The 24,066-nt window shown below is 33.8% G+C and overlaps 3 protein-coding genes across 3 annotated transcripts; all 3 read left to right on the plus strand.

The window, feature by feature from the left end:
• Positions 1 to 8,041: 8,041 nt before the first annotated feature.
• On the plus strand, positions 8,042 to 10,548 carry LOC130451990 (uncharacterized). Its single transcript, XM_056791349.1, has 3 exons — positions 8,042 to 8,452; positions 8,542 to 9,032; positions 9,282 to 10,548. Exons 1-3 carry the CDS (start codon positions 8,042 to 8,044, stop codon positions 10,546 to 10,548), a joined length of 2,169 nt encoding a protein of 722 aa, XP_056647327.1.
• A 76-nt stretch (positions 10,549 to 10,624) lies between these two features.
• LOC130451991 (uncharacterized) lies at positions 10,625 to 12,231 on the plus strand. The gene is made up of 3 exons (XM_056791350.1): positions 10,625 to 11,248; positions 11,309 to 11,414; positions 11,504 to 12,231. Exons 1-3 carry the CDS (start codon positions 10,625 to 10,627, stop codon positions 12,229 to 12,231), a joined length of 1,458 nt encoding a protein of 485 aa, XP_056647328.1.
• A 3,548-nt stretch (positions 12,232 to 15,779) lies between these two features.
• On the plus strand, positions 15,780 to 16,759 carry LOC130451959 (proteasome subunit beta type-5-like). The gene is made up of 4 exons (XM_056791316.1): positions 15,780 to 15,911; positions 15,965 to 16,163; positions 16,216 to 16,409; positions 16,463 to 16,759. Exons 1-4 carry the CDS (start codon positions 15,780 to 15,782, stop codon positions 16,757 to 16,759), a joined length of 822 nt encoding a protein of 273 aa, XP_056647294.1.
• The last annotated feature ends 7,307 nt before the right edge of the window (positions 16,760 to 24,066 follow it).

Here is a 24,066-nt window from a genome sequence, read left to right on the forward strand (position 1 = left end):
GTTAATCAAAAAAGGCATAAATTTCCAACTCTTACAACAAAATAATACATCAATTGAGCATATCCCAATACTCTTAGATAATAAAATTAAAATAGTCGGTGTTTATAATCCTCCCGGTAATACGTTAAAAGAATTGGACTTTCACAATATCACAAAAACACACAACAAAGTTCTGATAGTAGGTGATCTTAATTGTCGACATCCACTGTGGGATCATTACGCTAAACTCCCTAATAAAAACGGAAATACTCTTTTGAAATTTTGTGACAATTCTGATTGTATTATATTCAATACTGATGAACCAACGCATTTTCCATACGCAAACTTCACTCCCAGCACACTCGACATAGCCATAGGGAAAAACATTAACAACATACACAAAATAAAAACCCTAACAGACTTCAACTCCGATCACGATCCTGTCCTTATCCATCTGAAACTTTCACACAATATACATAACCCTGTCATTACAAAAACATACGATTACAACACTACAAGCTGGGTAAAATTTAGAAAACACATAAATGAAAACATCACAATAACAGACAAAATAGAAAATACACAACACTTAACAAAGATAATTGGAAATCTTCAAAATATTATCATCACAGCAAGAAATCAATCAACTATATTAAAACCAAAAACCCAATTCCATAATACTCTCCCAGATCACATCATACAAACAATACACGAGAAAAACAAAATAAGGAGAAAATGGCAACAAACTAGGCACGATAACGATCATTCACTACTAAAACACTATCAACACACAATAAACAACTTGATAAAAGAACACAAAAACAACGAATGGTCCAATTTTTTGAACACCTTACAACCAGAAAACAACTCGCTATGGAAAATCGCGAAACGTCTCAGATTCAAACAAAATAAATTTAATAAAATTATTAGTAACGGACATACGTTTACTAATGAAATCGAAATAGCGGAAAAGTTCGGAGAGTATTTTCAAAACAACTTTATAAATTATTCACAACACACACAATACCATCAAAATATCACACAATCAGTTCATCAATACCTGAATTCATTAAAGACTTTAAATACACAAAACTTAACAACTTGTACAGAAGTTTACAACACAATACAACAATTAAAAAATAAAACAGCCCCGGGATCAGACGGGATACCTAACTTTTTAAAAAATTTTACTCAAAAATATACCAAAAAAAGCAATAGTACAACTTACATACATAATAAATTTCTTTATTAAAACTGGTCAATACCCGGATATGCTCAAGATTGCCAACATCATACCAATAATCAAAGCTAACAAACAACCATGGTATGTGGATAGCTACAGACCAATTTCCCTACTGAATAATATAGCAAAGGTAATTGATAAAATAATCCTTAAAAGATTACAAAATTTCATAGATAAACATAATACTATACCTTCCGAGCAATACGGATTCAGAAGCGGTCACAGTACAGTGGCTCAAATCATCAGAGTTTTAAATTATATTAGAGAAGGCTTCCAAAACAAAGAAAAAGCAATTATGGTCACTATCGACATACAGAAAGCATTTGACTCCGTATGGCCCGAGGGATTAGTTCACAAATTAATCAAATTAGGTATACCAAGCTATTTGATTAAAATTTTAAATTCATACCTAACGAATCGTAAATTCTTCACTAAAATAGAAAATCACACAGCTGGACCATTTTCAATACAAGCTGGAGTACCACAAGGCTCTGTGTTATCTCCTTTGCTATATTCCATATTTATCCATGATCTACCAACTTCCCCGCAACTTCTTACCGCCATATATGCCGACGACACCTGTTTTGTATCGACAGCAAAGAATCCAGATCACGCATTAGACATCGCACAAAATCACATCAACACAAAAATTATACCATATTTACACGAACACAAATTAGCCATTAATGCATCCAAAACAGAGTATTTATTACTCAGGAGAATAGCTAGAAAAAACTGCTCACTGCAATCTCAGCTGTATGTAGATGGACACCTCATTACACCCAGTAACACCCTGAAATATTTGGGGTATACTGTACAAGGCAACACAAATGCAAAAGCACATATCATGCAACAAATACATAAAGCCAAGATTGCAATGGGCAAACTGTACCCACTCATATGCCGACACAGTAATCTCACAAGCCAAAACAAAATACTTATATACAAACAGATCATACGTCCAATACTCACATACGCAGCCCCAGTTTATTATAACGGCTCCAAACACAATTTCAACTCCCTGCAAGTGATACAGAACAAGTGTTTACGGATGGCGATAAAATATAATTGCTATCCCAAACTACCCAGAAACACGTGGTTACATAACAAAGCCGATATACCCACTATTAAAGACTTTATAACAAAAATCTCTACAAATTTTTACAATTATTGTCTGCCAAACGATCTTCGTAAGAGCCTCAAAGACGCAAATCGCGCAGAAGACATCCGAGATAGTGGGTGTAGGCTTCTGCATGGGTCGCTAACCATATAACAAGGTTGTTCAACTCCAAACGTTTATTCATCACAAATGTATAGAATATTTCAAAATAATAATAATAATAATTAATATCAAATAAAACAACGTCAGTCATGTTGCTTTCTCGAAAAATATTCCCCCAGTCGATTTTGAAACTCTGTTTTTCAGCTGCTTTTCAGAGATAACCCAGTCGAAAGATGCTAGGAATCATAAACATATATTACGGACAAAGTTATTTTTAGAGCGAAAATGTATGGATAATGTTGAAGAAACAAGGAGCCAGCTTAATACTTCAGACGCACTCAATACATGTAAAGATCGCCAGACCATCGGCATACACATTTTATATTGTTATTTTTATATGTATTGTTAATTTGGGAATCATAAACAGAATAAAGAATCTTTTTAATTAAAAAGACATTTTAAACAAACAAACGTACCTTTTAATAACAGCTTAATTCTCCGTCCGACCAATCACTATACTGTTTACGTTATTGTAAACATGAAATCATATATCAATATACCAAAAATAGTAGAAATGTCACGTTCAAACGCTAAATCTGGCAATTCAATAAAGGATACATAACACCAGTTGCAATTTCACAGCTGAGTATTCCAGAAGTAAGGCAGAGTTTGGTAAAGAAATAAATGGATCGAATAAGGACATTACTTTCCACGAAAAAAAAATATATATATATACATATTATGAAAAAGTAAAAATTCCTAAACAAATTATCCTTCAAACGGTTTCTATGTATTATTCGTTTATCAACTTCGCACTTGAATATGAATAGAAAATAGCTAAAATTTTTCTAATTTCACTTTTACTGGAAAGAAAAAATGGAAGAAACAGTTTTCATTGCAAAATCCTAAGAATGGGTGCTCGGAAATTTTGATCTAAATCTCGTTGTAGGCTAGGATTCGGGTTATAGTTTCGTGAAATCTGAAAGATTGGAACATTATTTATAGTTAAGGATGCTTCAAGATATAAAAAGCAATTAACCCTTCTCACCATAAATGTTGATTATCAAGGTTTCTTTGTCCTCCAAAAAGGGTTTCCTTGACACTATTCAACAACAATCATATATAAAGGAAAATAAGCTAACAAATCATTGTTTTCAATCTTATATTGTACTGTCAACTTCATCAGATTAATGATGCCAGGTCATGTTACTAAGCGTTAGTATGTCACCTAATTGTTCCTTGAGGGCGCCAGAAAATTATAAAAACCTGCCATAGTTTCTTTAGTACCCATATGCTGATTGATGAACATAGACCTCCCGGAAAAAACGCCACAAAAACCTTTGCTCTTTTTATATTTTGTCTTCTTCCATATATACATATAAAAGAGCCATTTGTTATTGGTTTGCTGAATTTAAACGTGGTCGTACAGACACCGATCATGGTGAACGTCGTCCAATTGAGATGGTTACTCCAGAAAAAATCAAAAAAGTCCACAAATTGGTTATTCCTTATCTCCCATACAGTTCGGATTTAGCGTCCAGTGATTTTCACCTCTTCTTAAATTAAAAGAACACTTAGGTAGCAACCGCTTCAAACTAATCAAGGATTAAGTCTAAGTAGAGGTCACACGGTTTAAAAACGGATTGGTGGAAAACTTCTTCGACTTAAAAATACAAGAGCACCGTCTTCATGTGTGTGTTGAAAAAAAAATGGAGAATATGTTGAGAAAGTGACAAAAGTTTGAATTTTTCAAAGTAAATTCTTAACCAAAGCTGGTGATTGGGCAATTATTCGTAATAAAATTCTTTGTTGCCTGTTAATAAGAACAATAAAGAAATAATGAAAATTTTAATAGCCAGATCCTGTAGGGAATGGGAAAAGTCTATAATCGATTGGTACAGGAATCAAAAAGATTTGGCTTTAGGAAGAATGGCGAAAATAAATATATGGAAGTGCAACGGCAAAGAACGAATGAGTTCTTCGACTATCTAGAGGTTTGTTTTTAGTAGCTGCACTGACAGTTATATACTCATGAACGAAAGCGCTAAAAAATCAAGTAGCAAAATAATGGCGTTCTCAAATAACATTTTTAAAGCAAAAACCTCCAAAGAAACAAAGATTCCCGAGTGCTAAAAAAATAGAAGTATGTGTTAAGGTAACATTGGTTTTGAAGAGAGTGGAAATAACTGAAGAGAAAGAACAGAGGACTGAAACGGGTATTTATATATTTGAAATTGATTATATTGGAATGAAGGATTGTAAAAATAATCGAAAATTTGATAGATTGATACATTTTATTATCGATTGAAAATATATAAAGCTTGATAATAATGAAGAAAAAAATCCTCGGATCATTCTTCTGGGGTTAACTGATATGATACAGATATGCTGGCGGATTGTCCTTTTAAGTCGGTGGCATCATTGGTGATAATAATTCCAGCAATATGATGATAATCTAATTCAAAAATGTTATTCACATTTGCTGAATCCACATTAGATCCACAGGATGCTGTACGACCATCTGTAAACAAAAATTCAAACATATCTAATCCATTACATCCCCATACTGTCAATTTTTTCAAATAAGCTCCTTTGAAATCTATCGGAATTGTTTCGGAAGATGCCTCTCCTAAATTCATCGAATCACCATTTTCGTAGTGGATAACCATCCCTTGAATTTTCGGAATAATCCTAGATGATCTGAAAATAGCTACAGCGATTCCTATCATTTTATTTCTTCTACCGTTGATTAATTTCGGTTGCAATGGACAACCTACTTCAATAGGCATCATCCCTCTAGCTAAAAGCGGCGTAAGCCGAGAGAAATGTGTGGTTCTTTTAAAATTGATCGCCAATAATCAATATATTCAAAACCGTTAAGCGCGCAATACTGACGCACCACTCCCATAGAATTGAACACTGTATCAGGAAAACAGGTCTCATATTCTAAATAGTATTGGTCAACAAATACTTTATTAATGTATTGAACTGCTCCATCTTCATCTTCTATAAGAGTGTTCATCTACATCTTTAACATGTTAATATCGTCATTAGTTAATTCCAATTTCGCTTGATTAACTATTCCAAATTGATAAAATAGTATCTTCATGTTAACTACGGCCGAATACATAGGTAAGAGAAAGTAATTGATATTTGCATAATCAGAATCTTCTTCTTTTTTAAACGTGATTTTCTTCTCAAATCGAATTAAAGTTTGTGCGATTGTAAAATAATGTTCTCCTGTGTGGGGTAAATTGAGCTCAAGCTCTTGATGCAACGTCTGAATCTGAGTTTTCAGCGACCTTAAAAATAAGGTTAGTGTGATTAAAAAGTTTTAATTTACAAGTATTACTCTCAACCTAACATAAAAAGAGAGGTCTCATATTTATCAAATCGAAATTATTGTCAATTCTTTAGAAATAATCGTTACGACTATTATTTTAAATATTTTAACGAATCGAAAATTAAAAACAAATTTAACTTTATCAATTGTTTGTATTTCATGTATGATATCCGAGCGCTTTTAAATAAAACTAAATTGATCTTATTACACCACGTGTATTTATTCAACATGTTCATAAAACTGCCAGGTTATGCTCCTCATCTTTTACTATACACTAGCCTCAACCTCCCATGCCTGTTGCGCCAATTAATTGTAACATGAATTGCTAATTGTCTCGGCTGGAGTAACACTTTATTATTAATTTTTTTATATCTATCTAAAGTAAAGAGTGCGATCACGTGAAAGATTCTTCAAAAAAACTTATTTTTAAAATAAGAAAGTTATTTAAACAATATCACACGTATGTTGAAAAGTATATACACATGGGTGCTGAAAAGTTGAAAAATTCTACAAAATATTTGTTATTTTGTGATAATAGATAAGACAAAAACGAAAAGAATGGTTATGAAATATTTTATAACTAAGAACAGAAAAAGAACCATTAGAACAATGAATTTTTTGTAACTATATTAGATACCTAAGAAGAACTAAATAATTATTGAGGATTTTGTTTCAATTTTTTTGAGACGTTATAAAAGTTAAATGTAAAGTAGTTATTATAACAATTACTGAATTGCAGAGGATTTTGTAATGTTGCAGCATTCCTGGTATCGCTAACATATATGTTCATTGCCTCTTGTTGCTGTAAACAAACTTACATTGTTTTTGGGTTGTGCAGTGTCAGTATGTTGTTCAGCATTTTGTTAAACACTATGTTCAATGTTTCTATTTGCAGCTTCTTTGTTTAATGTGCTACTGTTACTAATAGCATTCATTATTATTAGCACTCCTCAATCTATTAGTTGCAGGATTATCTATGGATGTATATAATTTTTAAACTTTTAACTTGTTAGTAAAATCAAAAAAATGTTTTCCTTCATTATGGAGAATATATATTCATTCAACTACTTTATACATTACACGGTAATAGTAATAACACTTAATTTTAACGCTCAATTACCTTGCAGAGACTAGTATGTATTTGAACACAAATTACAACAAACTTTCCATTTTCATTGTAAACACTAGTATAACCTTAAAAAATCATATTGTCTTTTTCTTCAGTCTTCTTAAATTTTGCATTTTGCTTTTCGGCACCCAGCCAGATTCAATATTGTATCGCGTATTCCCTCTATCGTTCGAGACCACTTATAACATAAGAAAAAGAAGCATTTGAATATATGTATGTATTATTTTTTAGTATATGTGTGAAATAAGCTACTTTCTCAGGAAAAAATGAGTATGCAATCTATCATTTTCATATGTGGTCATAGGAAAATATATTTTACTATATTGTAAATACACTATCATCATTTTTTTTATAACTTCGGAGAAAGCATGCTCGTTGACTAGCAATATTTGTTAGTACTATTAATTAAGTATTATTACTCCATGAAACTAAAATTAAAAACATGACAAGACTCAAAACTGAATTTGAATGAATAACCTAATAAAATTATGAATTATTCCATACTTGATATTATATATTCCATACTTGACTATCGAGCCATAATCCTCTGGTATTGGAACATTCTTATTTACTGAGTTTGAGGCTGTTTAACCATTTAATGTATATATTTAAATTATGTTGAGTGCGCTACTGAACTTGGCACATGCGCCTACCTAGAGTAACCGGGCTTGCGCCGAAAAAGACAAACATAATATCATCAAGGAGCCACGAGGCCAACAGCGCTTTTTGCTCAGGCTCACAAAGCATTTTGTACAATAAAGTGAAAATCGAAACAAATCGTTTTATTGTGTGCTTCTCACATTGTATACAGTCCACTTTAAAACATTTTCAATCAAGATATCCAACCATTTTGGTCCTTCGAGCCGGATTTAGTGTAAAAGCAGCGGCAACAGTTCACGCTGATTCAACAATTCAAGACAGTACTTACAACAATCAGACAATCACAGGCTGAAAAGTGTAGTGCAAATCATTTATTCTTCCAAACCGTAAGTTTGTTCCATTTTATCATCTGCATGCATAGGGATTTCAAATCGTTAAAATCGATATTATTTCATTCTGAATCTCTATAAGTATTTTACTGCAAACTAGTTCATTTCATTTAGCCGGTTCTCACAAAACATCACAATGTTAGCAGGAGAAAATGAAGTAAATGTGTCAAAAGTAGATCAATCGAAATCGGACAAATCCGATATTTTGCTAGAGTTAAAAGAGCAACGTGATGTAGTTATCGAAAAGCTGAGTAGGTTTATAAATTTCATTAAACGAGCCAACGAATCCGATTTATTAGAATTAGAATCACGTCTAGACCACGTATCGAGTATTTTCAACCATTTCGAACAAGTTCAGTCACGAATAGAATCGCTAGAAAAGTGTACAACTAATTCAGAATATCGTGAAACATTCGAAAACAGCTTCTTCAAAGCACAAGCCAGCGCTAAAAATAAAATTGTAGAGTTTCACAGCAACATACAAGCCAGAATAACAGCTAGTCATAATGTAGCTAGTCAAAATAATTTGTTCAACAATAGTGTTACTGTAAATTCAAAAATTACACTGCCACCAATTGACTTACCTATCTTTGATGGCGATAAAAAAAATGGGTATTTTTCATTCAAAGATTTCAGGCATTAGTTGACCAGAATCAGCAGTTATCTCAAGTAGAAAAGTTGTATTATTTACAGGGCCGACTTAGGGGTGAGGCAGAAAAATTAATTCAGCAACTTGAGTTGACAGATGAGAATTATTTAGTAGCTTTACGTATATTGCGAGAACGATTTGAAAACAAAAAAATTATTATAGACAAACATGTAGAAGAATTATTTAACATGCCAGTAATTACTAAGGAATCACCTCCGTTTTTAAGAAATTTAATTGACACATTCAAACAACTAATTACTTCACTAAAAGCTCTAGGTGAACCAACTGATTCGTGGGATCGCCTATTAAATCAACTATTAAAAATTAAACTAGACGCACGCACTAGGGAACGTTGGCATGAACATTTACATTTACAAAATAAAAGAGAACCTCCACCATTGTCAGAATTTCTCGACTTTTTAGTAAATCGTTGTGAATATTTAGAAAGCAAAGAAAAAACTGATAATCAGCAAACCATGTTAAAATCTAACTATTATAATCACACGCACAAAAATGCAAATAACAGTATACAAACAAACAAAATTAATTCTAAATATCCGTCACGGGGTGAAGGTCAAACAATCACATGTGCCGTCACGTAGGCGCAATGCGCTTATTGCAAAGATCAAGATCATTACATTTATTCATGTAAAAAATTCCTTAAGTTACCAAGTTCAACGCGACAAAACGAGGTATTTAAACTAAAATTATGCTTTAATTGTCTCAGAGGTGATCATAGGTCAGATTCTTGCACTCGTGGAACCTGCAAGGTTTGTCAAAAGAAACATAACACACTAATTCATCGAGACAATATTCAACATCATGATACACAAAACCAACTAGCTAAACATGACAACATTCAAACACAAAATCACAGCAATCCTTCATTAGCCACAAACACACATTTGGCAATTGAAAATAAACAAAACACAGCCGCACCTCGAGAAACTATCCAACTCTCATCAATCACACATCATCTAAATAATAAAAAACAAAATGTTCTTCTTAGTACAGCGGCTGTATTCCTCAAAGACAAATCAGGCAATTTAACCAAAGCACGTGCATTGTTAGACTCGGGTTCTCAATCAAATCTAATAACCTCTGACCTTGCGCGATTATTAAATATCGGTACTACCAAAATAAACTTACCAGTGATCGGTGTTAATCAGGCTACTACTAATATCACAGAGCAATTAAATATTGATATAATTTCAAGAGAAAACAATTCTTTTCAACAAAATGCTACATTTTTAGTTATAAACCAAATAGCGGGTAATATTCCAAACTTCAAAATCGATTGTCAACATTTAAATATACCGAAACACATTACTCTTGCGGATCCTGAATTCGATAAATCCGCCAAACTGGATATTCTCTTAGGCGCAGGTGTCTTTTGGGATATTTTAGCGGATGGGCAATTTAAGCTCGGCGACGGTAAACCGATACTTCAGAAAACATTATTTGGATGGGTCATATCGGGACCCATATATCAAAATTGTTCAATTCAAAATAACAGTAGTATTACCATATCATGTAATTTAATCACAACTATGCTTGAAAACGCAATTGAGAAATTTTGGAAAATCGAGGAATACCAAGACGATAACAAAACCAAACGGACGATCGAAGAAAAACAATGCGAAGAACATTTCCTAAAAACAATTCAGCGGACCGAAACTGGCAGATTTCGTGCAACGTTGCCAGTTCGCGAAGGTGTAGGCGATTTGGGGAATTCGAAGATGAATGCGATTAAAAGGTTTCACAAATTAGAAAGTAAACTGATCAATGACACAGTCATACGTCAACAATATTCGGAGTTCATGAGGGAATATGACAAACTCGGGCACATGACCAAGGTGCCGACGTGGGCAACGGAAGTGGATGGAAAGGGAGTTTTTTACCTACCACATCATGGTGTCGTGAAGGATAGGCAACCACTAAACTACGAGTGGTGGTGCATCCGCCAAAACAGGAAACGGTATTTCATTGAATGATACGCTCATGGTGGGTCCTTTAATACAGGAAGATCTTTTTGCTATCATCATTCGTTTTTCACAACACAATGTAGCAATGGTAGCGGACATAGAGAAGATGTACCGGCAGGTGGAAATTGTAGAAGAGCAGTGTGATTTACAGCGAATTATGTGGCGTTCTGATCCAAACCTGCCTCTAGAAGTCTACACATTAAACACCGTAACATACGGCACAGCTCCAGCTTCATTCATTGCTATACGATGCTTGCACCAACTCGCTTTAGAAAACAGTAAAAAGTACCCAGTAGCATCACAAGTAATAACTCGCGATTTTTATGTTGATGACCTCATCACTGGTACAGACACCATTGAAAATGCACAAATTTTGAGGCAAAACATCACCAACATTTTAGAAAGTGGATCCTTTCCTCTTCGGAAGTGGAATACTAACAAACCGAACATTTTCAACGATATTAACAACATTTCAGATCTACCAGATCATTATCTATCAACCGATGACCAATCAAAAGCTTTAGGGCTTGTCTGGAACTCTCAATCAGACACGCTACATATCAGCACAGATTCAATACAAATTGAAAATAACAATTTCACAAAACGCGGAATACTCTCCGTAATTGCTCAGTTATTCGATTCATTGGGCTTGGTCGGTCCAGTAATTGTTAAAGCCAAAGTTATCATGCAAAAACTTTGGCAGCACAAAGTAGATTGAGATCAAATTGCTCCTTCACCAATAATTTCAGAGTTTATTCATTTACAAAAGGAATTACCTATTTTGGCTACAATTAAAATTCCTAGACAAATAACAGTTCCCAAAGCCAATGTTATTGAAATTCACACTTTCAGCGATGCATCTACTATCGCGTATGGTGCGTGTTCATACCTACGAACTGTAGATAACTCCGGACAATGCTCTGTACGTTTAATTTGTGCTAAATCAAGAGTATTACCCTTAAAGGTTGTCACGTGCCACGCTTGGAGCTAAACGCAGCTTTATTAGCAACGAATCTGACAGCTAAGCTCATGGAGGCTTTTACTTGTCGTATATCTAACATTTTTTATTATACTGATTCGACCATCGTTTTATCGTGGTTAAATACGGAACCCGCACTTTTAAAAACATTTGTAGCAAACCGCGTAGCGGACATGCAAAGAAAATTCAAAATCGAAAATTGGCAACATGTAAAATCCGAACAAAACGCGGCTGACATCATCTCGATGGGATCACTACCCAGTCAGCTGCTGGAATGCGACATGTGGTGGAACGGGCCATTCTTTCTAAGCAATCATAATCAACCGGTCACGAATAATAATTTTTTACCACTCAATGAATTACCAGAGGTAAAAAATTCCGCGTTAACACACAATGTAATTATAGCTGATAGTACGATATTCGAGAGATATTCTAATTTCGACAAATTAAACAGAGTCATAGCGTGGATTTTACGATTTAAAGGTAACACATTACGTGCAAAACATGATAGAATATACGGTACAAAACTCACAGTGCACGAATTAAAACTGACAAAACAAAGTATTATAAGGGCAACGCAATCAGTGTATTTTACGGAAGAAATAAAATGTTTAATTAAAAATAAACTGCTAAACGCTCATTCAAAATTATTAACTTTAAACCCATTTATGGCGGTTAGGGGGGAGAATTGTCAATTCAAACTTTTCATTTGATAAAAAATTCCCTTACGTCCTACCTCATAATGGTCACGTCACGCGCCTCCTAATCGAAAGAGAGCATACATTATTATTACACGCTGGTGCTCAAGCAACTTTGGCCTCTTTCAGAAACAACTTTTGGCCATTGCGGGGTAAACAAATTGTCAAAAAGATTTTGCATCAATGTATAACTTGCTTTCGAGTAAAGCCTCGCTCTTACAATGAAAAAATGGGAAACGCTTCGCACAAGCTAGACCGTTTTTAAGCAGTGGCGTCGATTACGCGGGGCCATTTTCGGTCAAGGAAGTTAAGCACAGAAATAGAAAATGTATAAAGGCATATTTGTGTATTTTTATTTGCATGACTACCGAGGCTGTGCATTTAGAGGTATCAACTGATTTAACTGTAAACTCGTTTCTAAACGCCCTCAAAAGATTTGTTTCACGGTGCGGTCTATGCAGTGATATATATTCTGACAATGGGGGATGTTTCGTTGGAGCAAACAATGATTTGCGATTGTTCCTAAAAACATTAGAACAAGACAATTCATTTTCTACATATTGTGACACACAAGGAATTCGGTGGCATTTTAACCCTGCGAACAGCCCGCATATGGTTGGTTTGTGGGAATCGGCTGTGAAATCGGCCAAATATCATCTAAAAAGAGTGATAGGTCAAAACTGCTCGTCTTTGGAAGATTTTACCACCCTATGCATTCAGATGGAGGCCACTCTTAATTCTAGACCTCTCATCCCATTAACCGATGATCCCAACGACCTTTGTCCTTTAACTCCCAGTCACTTTTTAATTGGCGACGTGTTGAAGGCCATACCTCAATCAAACGTTCAGCAAATACCAGTTAACAGGCTATCAACGTATCATACACTGGAGCAAATGTAAATCTCCGTACGAAGAATGGAATCATGAAGAGGGCGGTGTCAGAAATTTGCGTCCTACCCATAGACGTTTAAAAAATGTTTCTTAGTGATTGACATTTATTTTGACATTTTATTTTTAAGTTATTTGAAAACACATATAAATTTCATAATTTTTTATATTATTTTTCGTTTGAAAGTCGAGCCTTTGGAGGCCGGTATGTTTAACCATTTAATGTATATATTTAAATTATGTTGAGTGCGCTACTGAACTTGGCACATGCGCCTACCTAGAGTAACCGGGCTTGCGCCGAAGAAGACAGACATAAAATCATCAAGGAGCCACGAGGCCGAGAGCGCTTTTTGCTCAGGCTCACAAAGCATTTTGTACAATAAAGTGAAAATCGAAACAAATCGTTTTATTGTGTGCTTCTCACATTGTATACAGTCCACTTTAAAACATTTTCAATCAAGATATCCAACCAGAGGCCTCCCAATCTCCGGAATAATTTACAAACATTAAACATAAGGAAGTTTTTTTTCTAAAATTTTATTTTTGTCAAAAACTATTGTACCTTCTTACTCCTGCTACACCATTTGCTTTTAGGTGAGAAAGAGATTCTTCATGCTCTGAATATTCGCTCTCCAAGCTGATGTTGCTTGACTGCAATAAGTTTCTAAAAACATTGAGGTTAAAAATCTCTAAATATATAGATTCATAAACAAACCGTTTTTTAACTTCATAGTCTGGCACATATTCTGATCCAGAGCTTGAAAAGTCTTCAAAAAACCCTTCTTCTGAAGTACGTGACATATTATATCGCGTAAAACAGGCACCAACAGGCACAGACTTTGAACTTAACACATAAACGATTACTTGGTTGTCGCTTGGAACCCTATTATTCTTAATAATGACGTTGACTGTTGCTTGGAACTATATTGTAAATTAAATATTGGCGCCATCTTTGAGAATGGGCTCAAAGTTTGTATAGCAGACGATGCAGGTTTCTATGGATCTTATTTTCTTACAAAAATTAATTAATTTTTCTTATGGGAACAAAGTTCTAAGTTGATTTATCCTTATTTTGATATAAATGATGAAGGTGATCTATAGATCACTATAAATAAGAAAATTGTCAGTTTCAATATCATATTTTGATAAAAACTTAAAGAAGTCGAAACGTCAAAATTTATCTTTCTTTTAAAAACTATCAAAAACAAAAACTTGGGCATGTATATATTTAATTTAATATTTAACTTAACACACCCTCGAAACGAAAGCAATATTTCATCGATGGTACATCGATCACTAACTTTATAAACAAGTCGACTGTTTTTCAGGAATTTATGAAATATTTCAGAAATAGCTGAGGCTATGAGAAACTGTTTTCTTGCTTTTCAACTAGTGCCAAATAAAGATTTTGTATCTTCTTTATTCGATTTGTAAATTGATGTAAACAGCAAAACTCCAAGAAATGTACGCAGTTCATTTTCCGTTTTAATAATTTCTAATATTTGCCACTCCAATTATGTTCCTTGTTTGCTGATAATGTAGATTAGTAAATTTTCTAATATCTTCCATCATGTTTGAATCGAATGACAGACACCAAACATCGATCTCTGATGGAGAATTTCTCAACTTTCTCGATGCATATTGAGTAAACCCTGGTAGCTTACATTCCACAACATTATAAAATGGTGGCCTTCCCACCCTTCTAGGTTCTTTTTAAGTCCATTTCTTTCCACTCTTGGGATGCTTGGAATGACATGCTGGAGGAACCACTTGAGCTCGAGTGGAATCAGATTCGTTACAGTCACTCGCGCCTTCTAACTAACTAAGATTTGGTGAGAAATCTGAATCATCTTCAGACTCCAAAAAAGAATGGCTTAGATGTTCATGAGAAAGACCTGGATCAGTTTGAGTACTCGTACCTGGACGTGGGGAATCTCGTAGTATGACCTCAGCAGGTTCACTTTTTAACTGGACTGAAGAATTCTCTTCTCCACTGTCACAAGGGTCTTGATCCTCTTCATTCTCACTTTCCTGTGAGAGCAGTCTCTGTATATCGGAGGAAAAGTTTGGGTTCGTAGTCCAAAATATTTGCTTGTCCATCTGCACAGACAAAAGTTAATAAATTTGATAAATTTTGACCTTTCTACAGAGGAGATATATTAACCCTATATTATATTATTTGATGTTTCAAATTTAGTTAAACGGTAGAATGTGCCTTTCACTAGCATACAAGATTGAATTTACATGACAGCGAGATGTGAACAGATGACACAGTCTCACCAACACACTCATAAAATTTCCCACATAGGTCTCACAAACCCACGTGTGGCGTTACGAAACAATTTCATAATCGAACCTAATTGAAAGATAAATGCCAAGTTATATAGATAGTTGCTTAGTTACTAGGTACTTTTTAAATAATTCATTATCTTCTAAACGTTACGCTAATAATAAAAAAAATTTATAACATATCTTTCAAATTTGTTCTATATAATTCATGATTCAGTAAAGTTAGTCGAAAATTGAAGCTGTTTGTCTGCTATAACGTGGTGTTAATAAACCAATAGTTGATATTTGATATTGACAGCTGTTCAATTTTTGTTCATTCCAATCACTAGTTTTAACCAAGAACTAATACTTCTTTAGATAGTGATTTTAGGAATATTATATTAAAAATGAGTCTAACCGAAATTTGTGGTTTATCGGATAACATTACCTTTAAAAATTCCTTGTATAAAAATTATTTGCACCAATTTTTTACCAATTTCAACTGTAACATGAGTTTGCAAGTACCACCGTTAAGTGATGTAAGAGCCATTTGAATAATATTTAGATTATATCCAGCATTATTTAATTTTAGCCTGCAAATAGTTTTACGATACTCACGGAAAATGAAACGGGACGTGAATTGAAAATGAATTTTGATCATGGTACAACTACCTTGGGATTCAAGTATGAAGGAGGAGTAGTTCTTGCAGTAGACTCCAGAGCTACAGGAGGACAATTTATTGGCTCCCAAACTATGATGAAGATTGTTGAGATAAATGATTTTTTATTAGGTAATTGTAGTACTCAAAAATCATAAATCACATTATTTTTGTATTTTTCTAGGAACATTAGCTGGGGGTGCAGCAGACTGTGTATATTGGGATAGGGTTCTTGCAAAACAATGCAGAATATATGAACTTAGGAATAGAGAACGTATATCTGTAGCTGCTGCTTCCAAATTATTGGCAAATATGGTCTACAATTATAAGGGAATGGGATTGTCTATGGGAATGATGTTAGCTGGTTGGGATACAAAGGTATGAAAATGATCTTTCTTACAAAGGTACATTTATGGAAATGAGTTTTTCAGGGCCCTCAACTCTATTATGTAGATTCAGAAGGCCTTCGAACAGCAGGAAAAGTATTTAGCATTTGCTCTGGTTCAATTTATGCTTTCGGTGTATTGGATTCAGGTTATAAGTGGGATTTGACAGATGAAGAAGCTCATGCTTTAGCTCGAAGATCAATTTATCATGCTACTCATAGAGATGCATACTCTGATGGTATAGTAAGGGTTTACCATATGAGAGAAACAGGTTGGGTTCATATTGATAATAATGACTGCAGTGACTTACATTACAAGTATATCAAAGAAAGGGATGAATAAATTTTATAAGTGCTTGATCTAATTTTATGTAATTTGTATTTGAAAAATGTTTCAAATAAAATACACTAAGGTTATTTAAGTCAGTTTTCTTATTAATGCATTGATCCTTTTGGGCAATATATGTTGTTTCTAAAATTAAACCTCTTATAGAATTTGTTATAGATATGTATAAATGACACTAAGATGATTTACATGTCTATATTGATGAACTCATCATTTGGGGCAATATATGTAGTTTCAAGAAATAGACTTTTTTGTAATTTTTTTCAGTTGTCAAAACCTTGGTAGATTAATAATGCATATTGAGTTCTTCATGATAGACATGAGTGGCTAATGAACATCTATAAAAATAAACGCTATTAACAACCAACTAACCTCACCTACCCCATAAATTTCAACTTAATGTTATCCATAAATTAACCAATCATTATTGAACATCGCTCACTACAACATCTAGCCAATTAAAAACTACTCTTAATTAATTATTGTAAGTAAAAAAATTATTATTAAACATTTATATATATTTCTTGTATTTGACCATAATTTCAGTCCCAGACGATTCACAAGTTCGGAAAATATGTTTAATCTCCACGGGAAATAACTTTAATACATTTTCCGAGCTTTCGAATACTTATGTATTCATCGTCTGGGGAATAATTAGATTAAGATTATCGGTGGTTCTGAATTGTAATAATTATTGTAATAATTATTGTAAATTAAAAATTTTACAAGAATTAAAAATCAAAACCACTGAAAATCCACTTTGGTGTTTCATTACCACGTTCCCAATAAGCAACCGCTCATAATATAGCTGGCTAAAACTTCGTTACAATTCATGAAAATGGTTCTTACTAAATCACTATAAATATCAATATCTCAAAATAGAATGAGTGGCAGGTAATAAGACACTAACGGGCAAAGGGCACTTCAAGATACTTTAGGAACTCAGAGATGATTTAGCTCCATCCTTCTTATGTTGTTTTGCATTGCGTTGGTGTGTTAAACCCATATGGGTAACCACAAAGGATTGTCTTTTCAAGATTTATAATAATAAAAAAAACTCATACATATTGCTGTTGCTAAAAATAATGATTTTTGTTAGCCATAGTAGTCCGAAATATAGTAGCAATTAGTAATTTAGGAATTGAAAAAATAAGTTATACTAATGTAAATGTTTTATATGTACCAAGTGTTAAAAAACTGGAAATGTCAGATAGGAAAATATTATTTGAAATTGTTAAAACAATAAATAATGATGGAAAGCTGCTGTTTGTGTAAAGTAGAGAATTTGTGTGAAATAAAATTTTATATATTTTATAAATGGCACAAGCTTATTGGAAATTTTAAATAAACAAATGGTTGTGGCTTTATTAACATGCTTGATGTTGGGAACCAGATTGGATGTACGAGTATGTTTTGCTGTTAATTTTTACAGTAGGTTTCAAAATCAAGCTAAAGATAAGGTCTTTAATCATTTAAAACGTGTATTAAGGTATTTATAATCGATTCATGTAGGATTATAAAGTTTAGAAAAAATAATAAAGATTCGTTAGACTAAAAATGCGTCGTTGGATATCTTTTTAATTTTATTTTTGCAAGACTCTATGTTGAACAACCAAGAAGCAAGCACTAAAAAAGATAATTTGTAGTTGAAAAAACTCTTCTTGCATTTAGGTATTAATATTCGTAATATCAGCTTTTATAAGGTCATCAGCCTAAATTTCCCACAAGTATTTAATTAGCACCTAATGTTACGGATTAATTGATACCTGCTTAAGTATTGATCTAAATTTAAGAGATATTTGATTTTTAGATTCGTTATCTCACGGAAATTAACACATTTATATGTCTATATGATAGACATGAGTGGCTAATGAACATCTATAAAAATAAGCGCCATTAACAATTAACTAACCTCACCTACCCTATAAATTTCAACTTAATGGTATAATAGGGATTTTTGAAGTGACTCGAGAGTATCAGAAAATTATATAGGGAGAATCCTTGCATCCTTTAATGTACCTCTACCATGTATTATGTTTCTGGTAACTATTAGATATTAATCTGACGATTAATTCAAGGGGGCTGGCCGTAACGAGCGGTTGAAAAAAATGATGACACAAACTCATAATATATTTTTGTATATGTAAAAAAGGTGACCTTGACATACTCCAGCGTGTCAGATTTTTATGCAGGAGGGTCAAGTTGATGTCATAGTCCTCCTGAATAATAATCTGACAATTATATGGAGGGATATCGCTAGTCTGACCATTTTGATGGAAATTTAGAAATAATATATCCGCATTTACGTGCAGAAATTGGATAATTTATTAATATAAAATTAAAAATAGATCATTACAATTTATAATAAATTACAAAACATTGAAATTTGAAATACATATTTTAGTCTTCATTTCATTTAGACTCATCTTTGAAGTTTGTTTCCACTTCAACTTCCAGGACGTCCTCGTCATCTCGTGATTCTGTAACTAAAAATGGTTATGATACATTATAATGTTATATTTATGATGTGATAGTATAATATGGAAAAGAGAACGTACCTGAATCTAAAGTATCTCCTAAAATGTCAGGTGTTTTAACGATGTCTTCATACGCCTCAGGAAGTTGGTTTCCTAGAAACCAAGTTGGCTCCAATTTTCCATCCACATTTCTCCATCCATATTCTAGTGGTGACATTTCCGTAGGAATACGATTGTGAGCGTTTCTCCACATACAAGCAATATATTTCGTTCGCAATAAATGTTGCAGCTCCGATCGACATGATGGCAAATTACAAGTAATTCATTCATTTCGCATTCAGTGAAAAGGGTTGAGACGTATCATTTACTTTGTACGTTTTATTAAATACTTCCACCCCAGCGATATAAACGTCAGCTAGTTTTTTAAACCTGTACAAATGGCAGATGAACGATTCCACGGTGGAAGATAATACCTTAATATTATATGCTTCAGAGGCCAAGTTTCCAAATACTTCTTGTATATTTACAGATCCCATTAGAATCTGTAGAGGCCTTTTTTACCTCGTCTGTAAAAAGCTGGGCTGTAATCCCATCACGTTAGAGCATGTAGAGCTAGTAGTGCTTTTGATACAAATGGACCCAATTTCGTAAAAAGAGCGGAAATGTCGATATATCGGCGTGCATTCCCTACTCCGAGATCAATCCCGACTTTTACAGACGATGTCATATCTTCCATGATGGCTAACATAATAACCACGATATCTGTATCAGAGGTTCTGATGGTGACAGTAGACTCTTCTTCCATTTGACGAGCAAAAAATACAGCTTTTGTATCCGCTTCTAGATGATCGGGACATGAAATAAAAAAATGGTACAACACTAATCTAATGAAAGTGACCAAGAGAAATAGACTCACCGGTTCTAAGGAATCTTTCAAGCAAAAATAATGTTCGATATCTGGATCATCTTCCACCATAGCCAGCCACCATGGATAACCTTCGATATTCGCCCAGACGATGCTACCCGCGTTATATTTATTAAATATCATCAGCTCCTTTTCTTTATCGTCGATCGATTCTTCTTTAATTTAAAATATTACCGAGTATAATTTGATTTAAGCAGCTAAGCAATTACTAACTAATTAAACCATATGACAGGTATCGGGAAATGTAAAAGGCTTTTCTTGGGTGATGGGATGGTTAAAAAATGTTTTTAATGAATTTAAATTTGAAAAATCTGTCCCTACTTTCATGAATAAATTCGACGCATTCTCTTATTAAATTAGCCTTTTCACTACCACAAAGTCCTTGTAAAAAGAATTACCCAACAGGTCCCTTGCTTCTGGTAATTCATCAGTTTTAACATTTGTTCCAATGACGACATATCCTGTAAATTTTTTTCCTTCATTCAATTCGTCTTATTATTGCAATTTCATCCCAAATTATTTCCCTATCACAAAATTCTTTTGGTTTTATAGCATTTAAAGCTTCTTTGCTTTAGCAATGCATAACTTAATATTACAGCAAAATATCCTCAACTCGAGAATCCTTTACTTCTTGCTTTCAGCATTCTTTTCAAAATGAAGCAAAATAGTTATTAAAATACATTTCTTGATAATCGGTTTATAGAAAATCTATTATTTATGAGAAAATTGTTACTCAAAGAACTTACCAACAAGGTTTTTTCGGCATTTTCAATAATTAAAGATTTTTCTTTTAAAACTGATACCAGAGATTTTGAGGAATTTACTTAATATTTTTTCTTTGAAGAGCCACTGTATTTTTCAGAATACTCATATTTTTTTTGGCCTCTAGGGTGTATTGAAAACAGAACTGCTGAGATTTCCTGCAAAGTTTCCTGTTTTTTTGGAACCTAAATAACAATGACATTATAAGAACATTCTTCTGTTTGGTTAAAAGAGTTATTAACACTTTCAGAAGCACTTGAAAGTTTCAGATGAGTAAAATAATTAAATTTATGAAAATTGGATGAAGCATATCTTTCAGACTGATGTTTATTACAAAATCAGCAATAAGTATGCATTAACAACATTTTTCCATCAGACAATAAATACCTTTCAGATGTTGAGTCCAAACACTGCCAAGAAGTACCCGGTTTAATAACTCCAAATTTAACATAACTTTTTTCCTGAAAACAACATTCTCTGTAAATATGCTAATTCTCGTATTAATTCCACATTCTTTTTCAAAAATATTTTAATATTTTTTCATGATTTTCTTCCATTGAAAATCGTCTCCTTTGAAATGAGAGTCACTAATATAAACTTCTGGTAAATCTTTTTCCTGTATTTATATATATATATATATATATATATATATATATATATATATATATATATATATATATATATATATATATATATATATATTATGGAGTGCAGAGAAGGAGTAACGTCTCTGGGATAAAAAATGTGAGCTGATTTTTGATGGGTAAATAGGTGGCGCTGATTATAGAGGGTATTCGCTTGAATTTTACGCGCTGATTTGAAAATAACTGTATAGTAATGCTTTAAATAATGCACCGTGATAATGAAATTAGTAGTATTAAAATAAATAAAATAATTAAACGATTAACAAAACAGAATCTCGTTAAATTATTTTAAATTATTTAGCTATTTATTTGGTTTAGATAATGCATATATTCTAATATGAAAAAAAGTAGAATCATGTAACAATAATGAAATAGTATAAAAAAAACATTTTGGTTGATTAAAATAAAATATTGAATTTTATCCGTAACTAATATAAAAATTATAGCAATATAATTAGATCAATAAAAATAGAGTAATAAAAAAAATATTTCGGTTCATAAAAATAAAATATTGAACTTCATTAGCAACTAATATAATAGTTATAGTCATATAAAAATATCAATGAGAATAATAAAATAATTGAAAATAAAACATTTTTGTTCATAGAAATAAAATATTGAACTCTATCCGCAACAAATATAATAATTATAGTTTTGTTAAAATATCATTGGTAATTAGCTTATGCAAGCAGGTAAGAAATATATCAGGTTCTTAATAAAAAATAAAAAATATTTTAAACGTACCCGTCAAGTATAATATCTGACAGAGGATCCGCGTTCCGTTCTGAAAAATTCGAATCGTATTGTCGAGAAGAAAATATTAAACATGTGTTAACAACTTGTGAAGTCCCACGAGGTAATGGAGAAGTGGAAATGGTAAATAGGACTCTTATAACAGTCTTAACAAAACTTAGCGGCCGCAAGTTGAACTAAAGAAAAATTCTATTTGTGTTTAATTTATATACACACTAGCGCCCCCAGCCGGCCAGACGCCAAACTAAACACGGTTTCATAGACAGTAGCTCTCCCTGCCGGCCAAACGCCAAACTAAACACGATTCCAAAGACACTAGCGCCTCTTGCCGGCCAGATGCCAAATTAAAAACGATTCTATAGACACTAGCGCCTCCCGCCAGCCAGACGCCAAACTATACACGGTTTCATAGACCCAAGCCCCTGCCGCCAGACAAACGCCAAATTAAACACGATTCCATAGACACAAGCGCCCGCTGCCGGCTAAACAAGATTCCATAGACACTAGCGCCTCCCGATATCCAAATGCCAAATTAAACACGATTCTATAGACACTATCTATCTCTATCGACCAATCGCCAAGCTAAAACACTATTCTATGGACACTAGCGCCCCCTACTGGCCAGATGCCAAACTAAACACGATTCTACAGACACTAGCACCCTCTGCCAGCCAAACGACAGACTGAACAAGATTCCATAGACAGTAAAGCCTCCCGCAAGCCAAACGCTAAATTAAAAATGAATCTATAGACACTAGCGCCACCTGCCGGTCAAACGCCAAATTAAACACGATTCCATAGACAGTAGTGCCCCCAGCGAGCCAAACGCCAAACTAAACAAGTTGCCATAGACACTGGCGCCTCCCGCTAGCCAACAGTCAAATTAAACACGATTCTATAGACATATAAATCTATTTCAACAAATCGCCAAACTACGGCGGCACGGTTCCATAAACAAAAGCGCCTCTCGCTAGCAAAACGCAAAATTAAATACGATTCTGTAGACACCAGTAACCTATGCCGGCCAAACGCCAAACTAAACACGGTTCCATAGACACAAGCGCCTACCGCCGGCCAAACGTCAAATTAAACGCGATTCCATTCAAACATACAGACACTAGCACCTTCTGCCGGCCAAACGATAAACTAAACAAGATTCCAGACAGTAGCGCCTCCCGCTGGCCAAACGGCAAATTAAAAACGATTCTATAGACACTGGCGCCTCCTGCCGGTCAAACGCCAAATTAAACACGATTCCATGGACAGTAGCGGCTCCAGTGGGCCAAACGCCAAACTAAACAAGATTCCATTCACATTAGCGCCTTCCGCTAGCCAAACGTCAAATCAAACAAGATTCTATTGACCATTCGCCAAACTAACCAAACACGAACTTACGCCATCTGGCGAGGAATAGTCAAACTGGAAGTACCTAGCGGCTGCAAGTTGATCTTGATAAAAATACTATTTGTGTTTGATTTCTATACACACCAGCTCCTCCTGCCGGTCAGACGCCAAACTAGACCCGATTCTATAGACACTAGCGCCCTCTGCCGGCCGGACGTCAAACTAAACACGATTCTATACACACTACCGCCCCCTGCCGGCCAAACGATAAACTAAAACATGAACTAGCGCCATCTAGCGAGGTATAGTCGAACTGAAAGTACTTAGCGGCCGCAAGTTAAACTAAATAAAAATTCTCTTTGTGTTTAATTTCTATACACACTAGCGCCCCCCGCCAAT

Source organism: Diorhabda sublineata, chromosome Y (assembly GCF_026230105.1).
Source record: "Diorhabda sublineata isolate icDioSubl1.1 chromosome Y, icDioSubl1.1, whole genome shotgun sequence".
Taxonomy (NCBI): Eukaryota; Metazoa; Arthropoda; class Insecta; order Coleoptera; family Chrysomelidae; genus Diorhabda; species Diorhabda sublineata.